The 14,242-nt window shown below is 40.0% G+C and overlaps 1 protein-coding gene across 1 annotated transcript in view; it reads left to right on the top strand.

Annotated features, from left to right (window-relative positions):
- LOC140611599 (uncharacterized) overlaps window positions 1-12,619 on the top strand; it is a 50,645-nt gene extending 38,026 nt beyond the window's left edge. Inside the window, exons 16-21 of the mRNA XM_072788234.1 lie at window positions 1,325-1,500; window positions 4,778-4,887; window positions 5,405-5,594; window positions 6,847-6,958; window positions 10,820-10,993; window positions 12,221-12,619. Of these exons, the coding sequence (XP_072644335.1) occupies window positions 1,325-1,500; window positions 4,778-4,887; window positions 5,405-5,594; window positions 6,847-6,958; window positions 10,820-10,965 (734 nt within the window). The 3' untranslated portion in view covers window positions 10,966-10,993; window positions 12,221-12,619. The remainder of the gene's footprint in view (window positions 1-1,324; window positions 1,501-4,777; window positions 4,888-5,404; window positions 5,595-6,846; window positions 6,959-10,819; window positions 10,994-12,220) is intronic.
- The last annotated feature ends 1,623 nt before the right edge of the window (window positions 12,620-14,242 follow it).

Below are 14,242 nucleotides of genomic sequence, written 5' to 3'. Positions count from 1 at the left end.
CCACATCGGGCTCCCGGTGCATGGAGCCTGCTTCTCCCTCTGCCTGTGTCTCTGCCTCTGTCTCTCTCTCTGTAACTATCATAAATAAATAAAAATTAAAAAAAATAAATAAAATAAAATGCTGAGCTTCCTAAGTGGCAGAACCAGGATGCTTCTGGTGCAGTGCTGGCCCCACACGAGTGGAGGTGCTGATGCACGTACTATATCCCAAAAAAGCCAAATTGCCCAGTGTTTAAGGTTATTTGGTGAAATGTTCCTCATCTTTTTATCCTTCGACAGCTTGTCTCATCTGTTGACTCTTAAAGCAATCGGTTATTTAAGAAATGTTAAGATATCTTCAAAGGGAAACATTCACAGCTGAGCAGTAGAAATTTGAACTCAGCTTCTCGCTGCTGATCTCCTTTTCTTTGGAAAGTTCTTCCTTCAATAGGGAATGTTGAGTAATTAAAAATCATCTCTGGAAACTGGTGGTCTATCAATGCACTCCTAACCTCTTATTGTTTTGCATTTTCTATGTTTTCTTTCAAGCCTTGTACGTTTATGTAGGTGTATATACACATGTATGTTTGAGTGTGTGTGTGAGGAAGTGTGTTTCCACACTTCATTGTGGTTTAGGCTCTTTACAGTAAATGTTAAACATATTTAACCAAAAACATCATCTCTGGGTGGGTTGGTGGGGTTGACAAGAGAACACAGACACCACCACATAGCCAGCATGTAATGACTACTTCCCAAGAACCCTGACTGCAGAAAGTCATCCTTGAAGATGGCCCAGAGCAGTGGAACCAGAGAAGTAGGGGTCAGGCAGATTGTGTCCTGAGAGGCAATTCCTTTGGATGGTAGAAACTTGAGCACTCAGAAACCCAAGGAGAGAATCTGAGGCTGAGGGGAGCCTGGTTGTGAAAGCACAGGATTAACAACCTAGCTTGATTTGCATACCAAAAACTTATAGCTCTTAAAATCAGAAAAAAATAAAAAAATAAAATCAGATCTGATACCTGAACCCACTGATCACACCAGTAGAAAACAAACACCTACAGTTTCAGTGCCTCCAGATCAGTGTAATGGCAGTAACTGATGGCAGAGGAAATAATCACTTTGAGTCTGATCAAGTCCCTAGGTTTAACCGTCAGTCTGAAAGTTATTGGCAAGAACTCATCAATGCCATGAGGATGCTGTTAGCCAACATCAGAACATGGAGAGTTCTACACAACAAATGACTCAGTTTCCCTCTTCTAGCCTCTACAATGAACATGCTGTATAATGGCAATGGTGAAAATAAGTCTACGTGAATTAAAACACACTAATCTCCCTTCTTCCTTAGATTCTGTACAGAACACCAAGGAAAGCAGTGCTTTCACAAACTCGTCCTTTGGCCACTGTGCTGGCACTTGGCAGAACAACCAGTGCACAGCTGCACCGTCTGAAAAATCAGGACAGCTCTTTGGAGTTTCCCTCACGGATATATTTCATAAGGACAACTTCCCGTTCCCAATACTGGTAGGTCTCAGTTTGGTCTTTTATTGCCTTCCTGAGGAGAGGGACCTCGGAGAGGCCAAGTGTCCTCATGCAAACCTACTTAAATGGAGAAATCATTAGACAGCACCTGGCTTTGGGTGAGAAACTTGGTAGTGTCATTTGATTTACCTACTGCAGAGTCATGAGGCCAATACACTGAACGACGTTTTGTCCATTCCACTTGTTTCCACAGAGACCCATGTAGGCCTGTTCAGATCAGTCAAAATGGACTCTGTGTGCATGAATCATCTTCACATTCTGCTGTTGTCTTCCTAAACTCACAGTAGTCTCAGGTCTCTTTCAACTGAGTCTACTTAATCTAACAACTGAAAACATCTTACCTAAGCATAAAGACTCATCTGGAGGCATATATGAATCTGCTAATTCTAAAAGAGGATGTTAAATGACAGCCAGAATTTGGCCTGTGTTATCTCCAATCGGTGTACTGAATTGTCAGTATGGAAATTTGCAGAGTACCCAGGACCTCTGCAATGCTGCACTAGATTTGGGAATGTTATCCTAGTGGTGAAGAAATTAACCACGTTAGTTACATGCTAGCTGCTACCCCAGTCCTTGCATCACAGCAATTTTAGGGGGTAGCTAGAACTATCATCTTCCACACATTATAAATGGATTAGAAAATTTTCAGTACAGTTCGCATGTGCCCCAGGTAACACAGTAGATCAGAAGCATAGTAGGTTTCTGAACCTTAGGTCCATCTGACTCCAGCGCTTATATCTTTCTACACTGTAGGGAGAGGACATGAAGATAGAGCAAAGGACGTTGAAAGACTCATGAAGGGAATGTAATCAGAGAATAAGAGAGTATTTGAGCTTTTCTTTTAAAGAGGAAGGGAAATAGAGATAGTAGGAATGGAGGATACAATCACTTAAAGAGGAATCAACAAATGGGAAATGGGTATAGAAAAAGATTTCCATATATGGGGAAGAGCATCTATGGAAGGGAATAATGAGAAAAGACTGATAAAGTAGGAGACAGGTGAGGATTCCACAAGGCCTTGAAACACGGAAGTTTGATTTAAAAGGGTAAAGTCAATGAAAAAAATCTGATTTAAATAAGTGATTACAAAGTTTCAGTGTATGTAAGGTGGATTTTGGGTAAAACTATAGAGAGACATTGACTAAAGAATCTAAACTGACTTTACTTCTTGGAGCTCTAAAACTGTATACCATCCGATAGCCTAGCTCTTTCAAAAAGGAAGCAAGCTTTTGCTCTGGGCTTGGGATATGAAATGCCATATACTCTTCTTTTTTTCCTACATTATGTGCTTTCCTTATCAAATCAAAAATGACCACTCATGGAAGGCATCTTCAGAAAATCAGCCAGTATAAAATCATGCAGAATCCTAAAAAAGAAACTAAATTCTGGGAACAGAGTGAACTTGGACAGTGAATCTGTTCTTCTGGTAGCATCTGTTTTAAAGGTGGGGAAAGTTCTAGCTTTATCCACACATGAGTTACTCAAGCTGTGATGGTGTCTTTCATTATGATTGCCCAAGAAAAAACATAGGCATAACTGATTAAGAACTTGTCAAACTGGAAAACACTTCATGAAATCAAAATTTAAGGAAGCTACTGTAGAAGGTAAAAGCTCCTTACATTAGAAATAGTTTCTGTTTTCACCAAACACCTCTCACCTGAGGACTCCATGCAAAAGACTAATACTAATGTGACTACTATAATAATAAGAAATTTCAAAATACACATTAACACATACATAATGTTTACCAAAGAAAACATCCTGTCTCTGATGACTTCCTCACGATGCTCCTAATGAAGGCAGTTTCCAAAAGAAAAATCACATGAAAAATTTGAGAATAGATCTAGAAGTTTACAATAGTAAGCAAATGTTTACTTTATGAGGAATATAAAAAGGCTCAGTGAGGCGACCAATCATTGTTAACCATCATTGTCTCCTGTTTCTTGATGCCTTTTACTTTATAAGTCATGGAGGAAGGATTTTGCCATTTGTGTCTCCTTTCACCAGATCCTAGGTATCCTTTTGTTAATATTTGTGATGTCTAGCCCACCATCCAAGGTTGTAACGACACAGTAACCAGCTCTAGCTACATGCCTCTTTTGATAAATCTAACTTTAGGAGTAGGTGCAACGGACAAAGGTAGTTTGGAATTCTGAAAATTCAGTAGATCGACTCAAGAACTAGATTAATTTGGAAATTATACAGCTACATCACAGATATCCCATTCTATTGCTAAAATGGTAATGGAGAAAGAACTGAAAACTAGAACAAAGAATTTAATCCATCTACCTTGGCACTTGCTAACAGCTCTGAACAAAACTATATTAAGGCAGTTATTATGGCACTCTTAGAACCAAGGTCATATTTGGTCCTTTCTTGTCGCAAGTGGTCTTTCCTTGCCCCCCATTACTGTTCAACTATACGATAAATAGCAATAGTCCCTGACCACTACTACACTGGGCTAGAGTAAAACACACCAGTAAATATATATATAGGCATCAAGACACAGGGGAAAGAATGATGATACATTAGGTACTCGAATAGCATGAGAAGTGTTGCCCTCTTGAAGGTGCACACCTGCAATTGATGTTTCTAGCAAGGTTTAGTAGGGTCTTTTCCATTTCCATGTTATAGGCACAGACTAGGAAGATGGTGACCACGTGTGCATAGAGTTCTTAGACATTTCTGAAGCTTTCCCTACCTAAAGTTGACTAATCTTTGTGGAGAATCAGACTCTGCAACCTTGGCCTGAATAGTATCATGTCAAACTCTCTGGAGAATTGGTCTACACTAGAAATGAATACATCCTCAGGACCATCATGAGTTTGCCATTAGACTCTCTACTTTTGTACAGTTAAGGAAAGGAAGAATGAAGCAATGATGAGAGTAGCTTTTGTAGTAGTTTGCAAAAAAGCACACAAAAGAGTAAGTGCCATATGATAGAAGGGAGCTTTGTCTTCCTTTCCACTGAAGCGTACGCTCTGCTTTGATGCTTTCGTTTTTGTTGGAGAAAATCCACAACCTGTTTTTGCACATGCAAGTCAATGGAGAGTATGAGGTGAACTCCGTGTGGGTCACAGTTTGGGTATCTATGAAGAAATTAGGGACTGAACTGAAGTTTTGAACTAAGTGTTTTCTCTGTGATATTTCCAATATATATCTTTTATCATATATACATATATTTGTGTGTGTGTGAGTCTCTACATCTCTGTGAGTGTGTCTGTTTGCATGTATTTATTTATTTTTCTATCCACATAAGGATTTTCTTGAAAATATCGAAGGAAGTTTACTTTCATCGGAACTCTATGAAAAATGGCTTGATGTTCTTGACGAAGTGACTGAGGAGGAGAAAATAAATGCAGCCCAGAGGTAATGATGCAATAATTACTCTACTCTGGTCATGGCTCAGAAATACAGCCAATATACTATTAGGAAAATATTGGCTTCCTTCTTGCCACTTTGACCACTAAAATAACATTCAATGCCAAATAGTTTCAATTCTTCACACCCACGGAGGCCAGTTTCAGAATACAGGCATGCCTTATGGCTATTATTGCTCTTCGTCTGACCTTATTAACGTGGATTCCTTAGCCATTGTACACCTTCTGAATATATGAAAATGGTAGACAAAAGTCAGTGGCCTAAGAGAGATGCCAGAGCATCAACAGCCCATGGTATAACCTTCAGTTTGTCAACATTCAACCGGAGTGGGTTAGCTCAGAAATTGAATTCGGTAAAACATATTTGTATACATTCATGCCTGGAACTCTGCTACAGCAGGTTGTATACTAGATCTAGTAAGATGTTCTCTGCTCTCTGTCTCTATACTTCCAGCAGCTAAGTGCAATGACTTGCCTTATTCAAAAGTACATCTTTCTGACTTTAGGCTTCTAGCTCAGCTGCCAAATGTGAATGTTGTTGTCTTGCGGTACCTTTTTGGAGTGTTATACAGCATTGAGCAAGAATCCTCACCCAACCAGATAACACCTTATGATTTATCAGTGTGTATAGCCCCAAGCATTCTTTGTCCACCTAATTCTGGCAGCTTGGAATTGGAAGAGAACTTCGTAAAAAAGGTAGGGAGAGCTCTCATATGTGTCCCCTGGGGTTTAGAATCCATGCTTTGAATCTGAAATGTGTAGTAGTAAATTGGATGGATCAGTTCTGAAAAGTGCACATCTTCATAGGCTTCCTTGGAATGGCAGAGTTTGCCATCCTTCTCTGGTGGAATATGGGAAGGGGTGTTGTTAAAGTGGGAAACACAGAGCAGTTGAGTCACTTCTTTCCCATCCAGGAGATTCAATACTAGACTGACTAAACAAAAGAGAGAGAAGAGTGATGTAATATGGTAGAAAAGACCTGGGCTCTAGAGTTTGACAAGCCAAGGTTCAAATCTCAGCCTGATCCTTGAGGGGGGGAGCTTGTAAACTTGGGCGAAGGCATGGTTTCCTCATGACACAATGGTAACAAGACCTAGCTCCTGTTGTCGTTACTGGCACATCCTAGGTGTCTCGGGCACTATGAGCACCCATGGCTCCAAACACATTGGCTTTGCTCTGCAAGTTGTGGCTCATTTAGAAAAATACTTGGCTACTCTTTTGCCTCTGCTACATCAGACAGAAACTAGTGAGATATTCCAGAACATCCTAATGAAGCCACACATGCCTAATAAGATGGCAGCTTTTCCCCAAGCTCATGCTGAGAGCCAGCATTAGGCAAAGCAAGACCTGAGAAGGGACTGCAGTTAGACAGACAGACATGTTTTCTCCCCAGCCCTGTGAGTTTTTACTCAAAAAAAAAAAAAGAAAAGAAAAGAAAAGAGAAAGAAAAAGAAAACATCAAAAAAAATCCACAGGAATATCCACATTCCAAAAAATATTCTTCCCTATTTAAGAAATGGATTTCATAGGATTTTGTCTATGCTTTATACATTTTAATCAGATATTATCCTAAGTTACAACCCAATATTTTCTGGAAGCAAAAGTTTACAAAATAAGTAAACTTTAAGAAGGTAGGTTACTTTGAAAGCTATCCTAGTTTTAAAGATGTAACCACTGGTATCACAATATTAGTTATTAAATGCCACAAATTAGGACTTTAGCCCACTGACTAGTAGTATTTTAAAATCTGTACTCAAAGTACAACAGAAAGTATCATTCTTTCTTATTTTATTAGAGAACTTGGGTTTCTATATATTTTTATCAACTCTGAAGTTTTCATAGAAGTCTTTCACATTTTTGGTTAGATCCAAGGTCTATAAACAAAATGTGACTTCTAACTCTTCCATATGAAAAAGAGCACCCCATTGTGTTCTTTTTTGCATTACAGGCTTCTCTTATACAGTTTTTGTATGAAAATTGCCTCGGGATATTTGGAGAAGACATCACTTCTCTCTTGGGAGAGAATTCAAAGAGTTGTCATAACAATGAGAAGGCTGCAGGTACTGTGAATAGTTTAATAGGCTTTAGGGAGACACAGACAGCAAGGTTGCCAGGGGTCATGGCAGATACTTAGCCCTGTTCTGGAGCCCAGAGCATCCCCAGGGCAATGATTCCCAGCTGCTCCTTCTCTGAAGGCTGGCTAACAGGTCAAGGGAAGTTTTACACTGTTGGAGACCCAAGAAAGCATAGAAACTTCAAGACGTTTCTGGCAGTATTAGGAGATAGCATGGTATGATACAGTGTTTGGGATTTTTTTAAACACATTTTTAAATGGATCCCACATCTATATATATGATATATGTAGTTAAACATATAATGCATAATTATTTATTTCTACTTATAATATATAAATGTGCTCTGGTTGAAACCAGAGCACGGGACTTTTATTCCTGCTCCATCCTCTTCTTGATCAGTGGCTCTTGAGGCACCACAGGATTCCAGTGCTCTTTAAAATGAGTCGAAAAAAACCAGCATCATTGAGAGAAAAGGACTTGACTTGATGTCAAACTACCTCTCCAGAGTACAAACTCCAGTGCCCCATTTATCAGCTATACGACCTTTTGCCAATTACTCTAGCTCGGTATCACTTTATTCATGCCTAAAATGTGGATAAAAATAATGTCTAAATCTTAGAAATGTTGTCAAGATTCAATAAGATAAAGGATGTAAAACACATTTCTCGATGGCAATGAATAGAACTAGGAGAAGTTCCCCTGAGACTAGTGCGAGTATTATTGGAGCCTAGCTAATCACAGCTCATTGGCAACACCCCATTTTTTTGTAAAACGGAGTTTAGATTCAGAACCTGGAGACACACATCATCAATCCCTCCATACTTTTGACATGTCTTAGTTTTACGACATATACCTCATTGTGTTGAGGGAAGCTTTTGGATAATCCGTGTCATCAGGAATTAAGATGAGTCAGTGCTGGTGTAAGACAAATGTTTGTTTTTCGTGTCATCACTGACAGAAAAACAAACTGTTGAATCCAAGCCTGTGAGAGTGATAGTGATTTCCAAAAGAGCACAACTGCAGAATGCTACCAAGTCCCCATCTGGCATGGGTCCATCCACCCACATGTCTATAGTTTAGTAAGTCACTGAAGACTGGAATCTCCATAATGACCCTTGACACTTCCTCTTTATCTCTTTTTCCAATGAATGAGAAATGAACCCTTTCCAAGACCCAGCTATTTCCATTTAAAGTTTTTCCCTTGGTCCCATATATTCATATTGAGGAAATCTTCCCACAAATTATCTCCTCTTTCTTCAATGCCTATCATATCCTATGACATGGTTTTTGAATTGTATTGTACTGTGTTGTGTTGTATACTTTTATATGGATAATAAAAATCATTCCATAACCTAGTAGGTTAGACAACCATTTCTTTGGTTATGATTCACATAACACATCAGTGGAGGTTCATCTGAGCAGTTCTGGTCTCAGCTGAGGGAACTTGTGCACTTGCAGTTAGCCTGCAGCTCATCTGGAGCTAACCTAGGTGTTTGTGTATTGGCGCTGGCTCTCAATTGGTCCCCATGTCTTCAATAACGTAGGTTCTCCTCCTTTCATATGGTGGAGGAAGAGTTCCCAGAAGCAAGAGGGACTTTTCAAGAGTTAATGTGGGAGAGGACTGTGCAAAAGACCACGCCAAAGGTGGTGGTTTACAAGATGAGGAGGCATTATTTCTTGAGATCACACATCATAAAACTCACAGCAGCACCACTACCGCACATATCCTTTTCTTCACTGGCTTCTCATTCTCAGTTCTGTACACCAGCATTTCCTAAGGGGTATTCCAAGTAGGGTAGGAAGAATCTTTGAAATACTAACTCATTTTTTTACCTCAGGTATTCCTTCCCTCATCCTTCTTCCTGTCTTAAGCTGTCTTAAGAGGCAACTAAATCACCTCCTCGGACATAGAAGCAAGAGGAGAATATGAGGAAAAGGGATCTCCATGTTGCTTATGAGTTTATCAGAGTTGGCTTTCTAGGAAACAAAAATGATTCGTGGCATAGAGTAGAAGATTTAGGTGGCAATCTCATGGGAAAAGCCAAAACCACAGGGTAGGAATATAGGATATCTGAACCTTTCCCTGGATAGAAACCTAAAGGAAGCAATAATTCCTGACAGAATAGCAAGCTGACATGTCCAGGAAAGATGGGGCACTCTATGTCCATGCAGTTTCTTATACCTCAACATGGAACAGATCAGTTAGTAAAAGTATCTCCATCAGTCCCAGAATAGTTGGAAGAAATAAAAAACCACTGGGTGTGAGAGACATGCCTCAGCAACAGGAGTACACACCAACTTCCCAGGATCAGAGAGCAATTTGGACACTTCAGCAGCTATTAGTATACACCAATGACACAGAGCAACCAGATAAGTGGCACTTCACCAATTTACAGCCTCCCCGGCACCAGAAGACTCCAGAACATAGACACACTCATGGGGGCAATTAAGAAAACCTAAATCACTACCAGTCTTGGAACAGAGAATCAAACTAGGCATCAAGTGAACTATTTAAAACTACAGAACGGTACATTTCTGACTTATGCCAGTGTATAGATGGAGATTGCTATCAGTGCATATAGAATATATGATCCATGCATTGTTTTATCTTTCCCAGGAAGGTTTCCCTTGTTAAATAGGTCTCGGAAATTCTTACTTTCCTTTTGGAAGTCAAATGCCCCAGTTTTCTTCCACATATATTTGACATTATTCCACCCTTTTGAAGTGACCCCTTTAATTAATCATCCTGGGAACATTTATTGCCTTGTGCAGAGTAGTGGCCAGGTGTTTAAGGTTATTTGGTGAAATGTTGCTCATCTGTTTATCCTTCGACACCTTGGCTCATCTGTTGACTCTTAAAGAATTCAGTTATTTAAGCAATGTTAAGGTATCTTCAAAGGGAAACATTCTTTTGAGCAGTAGAAACTTTGAACTCAGCTTCTCACTGCTGATCAACTTTTCTTTGGAAAGTTCTTGCTTCAGTAGGGAATGTTGAGTAACTAAAAATCATCTCTGGAAACTGGTGGTCAATAAATGCATTCATAACCTCAGGATACCTTGTTTTCCTTATTCTATGTTCCCTTTCAAGCCTTGTGCTTGTGTGTAGGTTTATATATACATGTATGTTTGAGTGTGTGTGTGAGGAAGTGTGTTTCCACACTTCATTGTGGTTTAGGCTCTTTTCAGTAAATGTTCAACCTATTTAACCGAAAACATCATCTCTGGGTGGGTTGGTGTGGTATCACAAGGGAACACAGCCACCACATAGCCAGCATGTAATGACTATTTCCCTTGGACCCTGACTGCAGAAAGTCATCCTTGAAGATGGCCCAGAGCAGAGCAACAGAGAAGTAGGGTCAGGCAGATTGTGTCCTGAGAGGCAGATCCTTTGGATGTTAGAACTTGAGCACTCAGAAAGTCAAAGAGGAAATCAGGCTGAGGGGAGACTGGCTGTGAAAGCAGAGGATTACCACACTCAGTTTGATTTGCATACCAAATCCTTCTAGCCTTTAAAATCAGATCTGACACCTGAACCCACTGATCACTCCAATAGAAAACAAACATCTACAGGTTCAGTGTCTCCTGTTGCATTGCAAAGACAGTAACTGATGGCACAGGAAATACTGACCTTCAATCTGATCGAGTCTCAGATCAGTCTGAAGGATATGAGGAAGAACTCTTCAACACCATAACGATGCTGTTAGCCAACATCAGAACGTGGAGAGTTGTACACAACAAATGACTCCGTTTCCCTCCTCTAGCCACTACAATGAACATGCTGTATAATGGCAATGGTGAAAATAAGGCTAAGTGAATGAAAATACACTAACCTCCCTTCTTCCTTAGATTCAGGCCAGAAGACCACTAAAAGAAGTCTTTTCAGAAGGTTAGCCTTTTGGTGCTGCGGTGGTATTTGCTGGAACAAGTGCACAGCTGAGCCTTCTGCAGAACCCAGAGAGCGCTTTGGAGTTCCCTCTCGCGGATATCTGTAGTAATGACAACTTGCCCTTCCCAATTCTGGTAGGTCTCAGGCTGGTCTTTTATTGCCTTCCTGAGGAGGGGGACCTCAGAGAGGCCAAGTGTTCTCATGCAAACCTACCCCAAATGGGGAAATCAATAGACAGCCCCTGGCTGTGGCTGAGAAGCTTTGGTAGTGTCATTTGATTTAGCTACTGCAGAGTCATGAGGCCAATACAGCAGGACAACTTTTTGTCCATTCCACTTTTTCCCAGAGGCCCGTGTAGGCCTGTTCAGATCAGTCAAAATGGACTCTGTGTGCATGAATCATCTTCATATTTTCCCATTGTCTTCTGAACTCACAGTAGTCTCCGGTCTCTTTCAACTGAGTCTACCTAATCTAACAACTGAAAACATCTTACCTAAGCCTAAAGACTCATCCTGTGCCAAGTATGAATCCATGAATCCTAACAGAATATGTTAAATGACAGTCACAGAGGCATCTTCAAAAAATCAGCCAGTATAAAATCATGCAGAATCCTAAAGCAGAAACTAAATTCTGGGGACAGAGTTAACTTGGATAGTGAATCTGTTCTTGTGGTAGCATCTGTTTTAAAGGTGGAGACTTCTAGCTTTTTCTGCACATGAGTATGTGAAGCTGTGATCGGTGTCTTTCATTATGATTGCCCACGAACTGACATAGGCATAACTGATTAAGAACTTGACACACTGGAAAACACTTCATGAAATCAAAATTTAAGGAAGCTGCTGTAGGAGTTAAAAGCCCCTTACATTAGAAATACTTTCTGTTTTCACCACACACTGCCCACCTGAAGACTCCTTGCAAAATACTAATACTACTATGACTACTAGTAATAATAATAATAATATTATTATTATTATTAATAACAATATAATATCAGTCCATTCATCCCTAAAATGTGGATAAAAATAATGTCTAAATCTTAGAAATGTTCTACAGATTAAATAAAATAATATATGTAAAATACATTTCTGAAAAAGCAGTTAATGGAACTAGGAGAAGTTTCCCTGAGACTAGTGTGAGTATTATTGGAGCCTCGCTAATCGCAGCTCACTGGCAAAACCCAATTTTGTTAAACGGAGTTTAGATTCAGAACCTGGAGACACATATCCTCAATCCCTCCATACTTTTAACATGTGTTCATTTTTTCTTTAGTGTAATCCATATCATTAGGAATTAAGATGAGTCTAGTGTCATGTCTGACAGTATGCTGTTATAAGACAAATGTTTGTTTTTTATTTCATCAGTGACAGAAAAACCACCTGTTGAATCCAAGCCAGTGAGAGAGAGAGAGTGATTTCCAAAAAGGCACAACTGCAGAATGCTACCAAGTCCCCATCTGGCATGGGTCCATCCACCTACATGTCTATAGTTTACTAAGTCATTGAAGACTGGAATCTCCATAATGATACTTGACACTTCCTTTTTCTTTATTCTTCCCATGAGTGAAAAATGAACCCCTTCCACGATCCAGCTATTTCCATTTAAAGGTTTTTCATTGGTCCCATATATTCATATTGAGGAAATCTTCCCACAAATTATTTCCTCTATCTTCAATGCCTACCATATCTATCATATTACATAGTTTTGTATTGTGTTGTGTTGTATGTATTTATATGAATAATAATCATTCCATAACTCAGTAAGCTTGACAACCATTTCCTTTGGCTATGATTCACATAACACTTCAGTGGAGGCTCATCTGAGCAGTTCTGGTCTCAGCTGAGGTCACCAGTGCACTTGCAGTTAGCCTCAAGCTCCTCTGGAGCTTACCTAGGTGTCTGTCTATTGGCGCTGTCTCTCAATTGGTCCCCATGTCTTCAATAAGGTAGCTTCTCCTCCTTTCATATGGTGGAGGAAGAGTTCCCAGAAGCAAGAGGGACTTTTCAAGAGTTAATGTGGGAGAGGACTGTGCAAAGGACCACGCCAAAGGTGGTGGTTTACAAGACGAGGAGGCAATATTTCTTGAGACAACACATCATAAAACTCACTGCAGCACCAGTACCACACATATCCTTTCCTTCACTGGCTTTTCATCCTCAGTTCTCCACACCAGCATTTCCTAAGTAGTATTCCAAGCATGGTAGGTAGAATCTTTGAAATACTAACTCATTTTTTTACCTCAGGTGTTCCTTCCCTCATCCTTCTTCCTGTCTTAATCTGCTTACAAGGCAACTAAATCACCTCCTCGGACATAGAAGCAAGAGGAGAATATGAGGAAAATGGAGTTCTTTGCTGCTTATGAGTTTTACAGATTTAGCTTTCTAAGAAACAAAAATGATTTGTCACATAGAGTAGAAGATTTACGTGGCAATCTCATGGGAAAAGCCCAAAACCACTAGGCAGGTACATGGGATATCTGCACCATTCCTGGATGGAAACCAAAAGGAAGCAGAAATTCCTCACAGAATAGTGAGCTGACATGTCTAAGAGAGATGGGGCCCTCTACATCCACGCAGAGTTTCTTATACCTCAACATGGAACAGATCAGTTAGTAAAAGTATCTCCATCAGTCCCAGAATAGTATGGAAGAAATAGAAAGCCACTGGGTCTGAAAGACATGCCTCAGCAACAGGAGTACAGACCAATTTCCCAGGACCAGAGAATCAAACTAGACATCAAGTGAGCTATTTAGTACTACAGAACTGTACATTTCTTACACATGCCTGTGTATAGACTGAGAGTGGTATCAGTGCATATAGAATATATGATCCATGCATTGTTTTCCCTTTCCCAGAAAGGGTTCCCTTGTCAAATAGGTTTGGGAAGTTCATGCTTTCCTCTTGGAAGTCAAATGTGCCAGTTTATTCCACATTTAGTTGACATTATTTGACTCTTTCGAAGTGACCCCATTAATTAATGTTCCTTGGAACATTAATAAACATTTCTCTAAATTTATTTCTTTTTTTTTTTAAAGATTTTATTTATTTATGATAGTCACACACAGAGAGAGAGAGAGAGGCAGAGACACAGGCAGAGGGAGAAGCAGGCTCCATGCAGGGAGCCCGATGTGGGATTCGATCCCGGGTCTCCAGGATCGCGCCCTGGGCCAAAGGCAGGCGCCAAACCGCTGCGCCACCCAGGGATCCCTCTAAATTTATTTCTTAAGTCATAGTTTAACATTCCACTCCCTGCTTAGAAGCCATCAATGGATTTCAATAAATCTTTGGTGTTTTCCTTTTTTTGTCCAAAAAAAAAAATCTCATCTTTAAAATCCTCCCCAATGCAGCCTGCTCTAGTAATTAGTATTGTCTTCACTCTTTCCCAGT

Source organism: Canis lupus, chromosome 20 (assembly GCF_048164855.1).
Source record: "Canis lupus baileyi chromosome 20, mCanLup2.hap1, whole genome shotgun sequence".
In the NCBI taxonomy this organism is placed as follows: Eukaryota; Metazoa; Chordata; class Mammalia; order Carnivora; family Canidae; genus Canis; species Canis lupus.
Note: the sequence above shows the minus strand (reverse complement) of the source record. Positions and strands in the feature narration are given on the sequence as shown.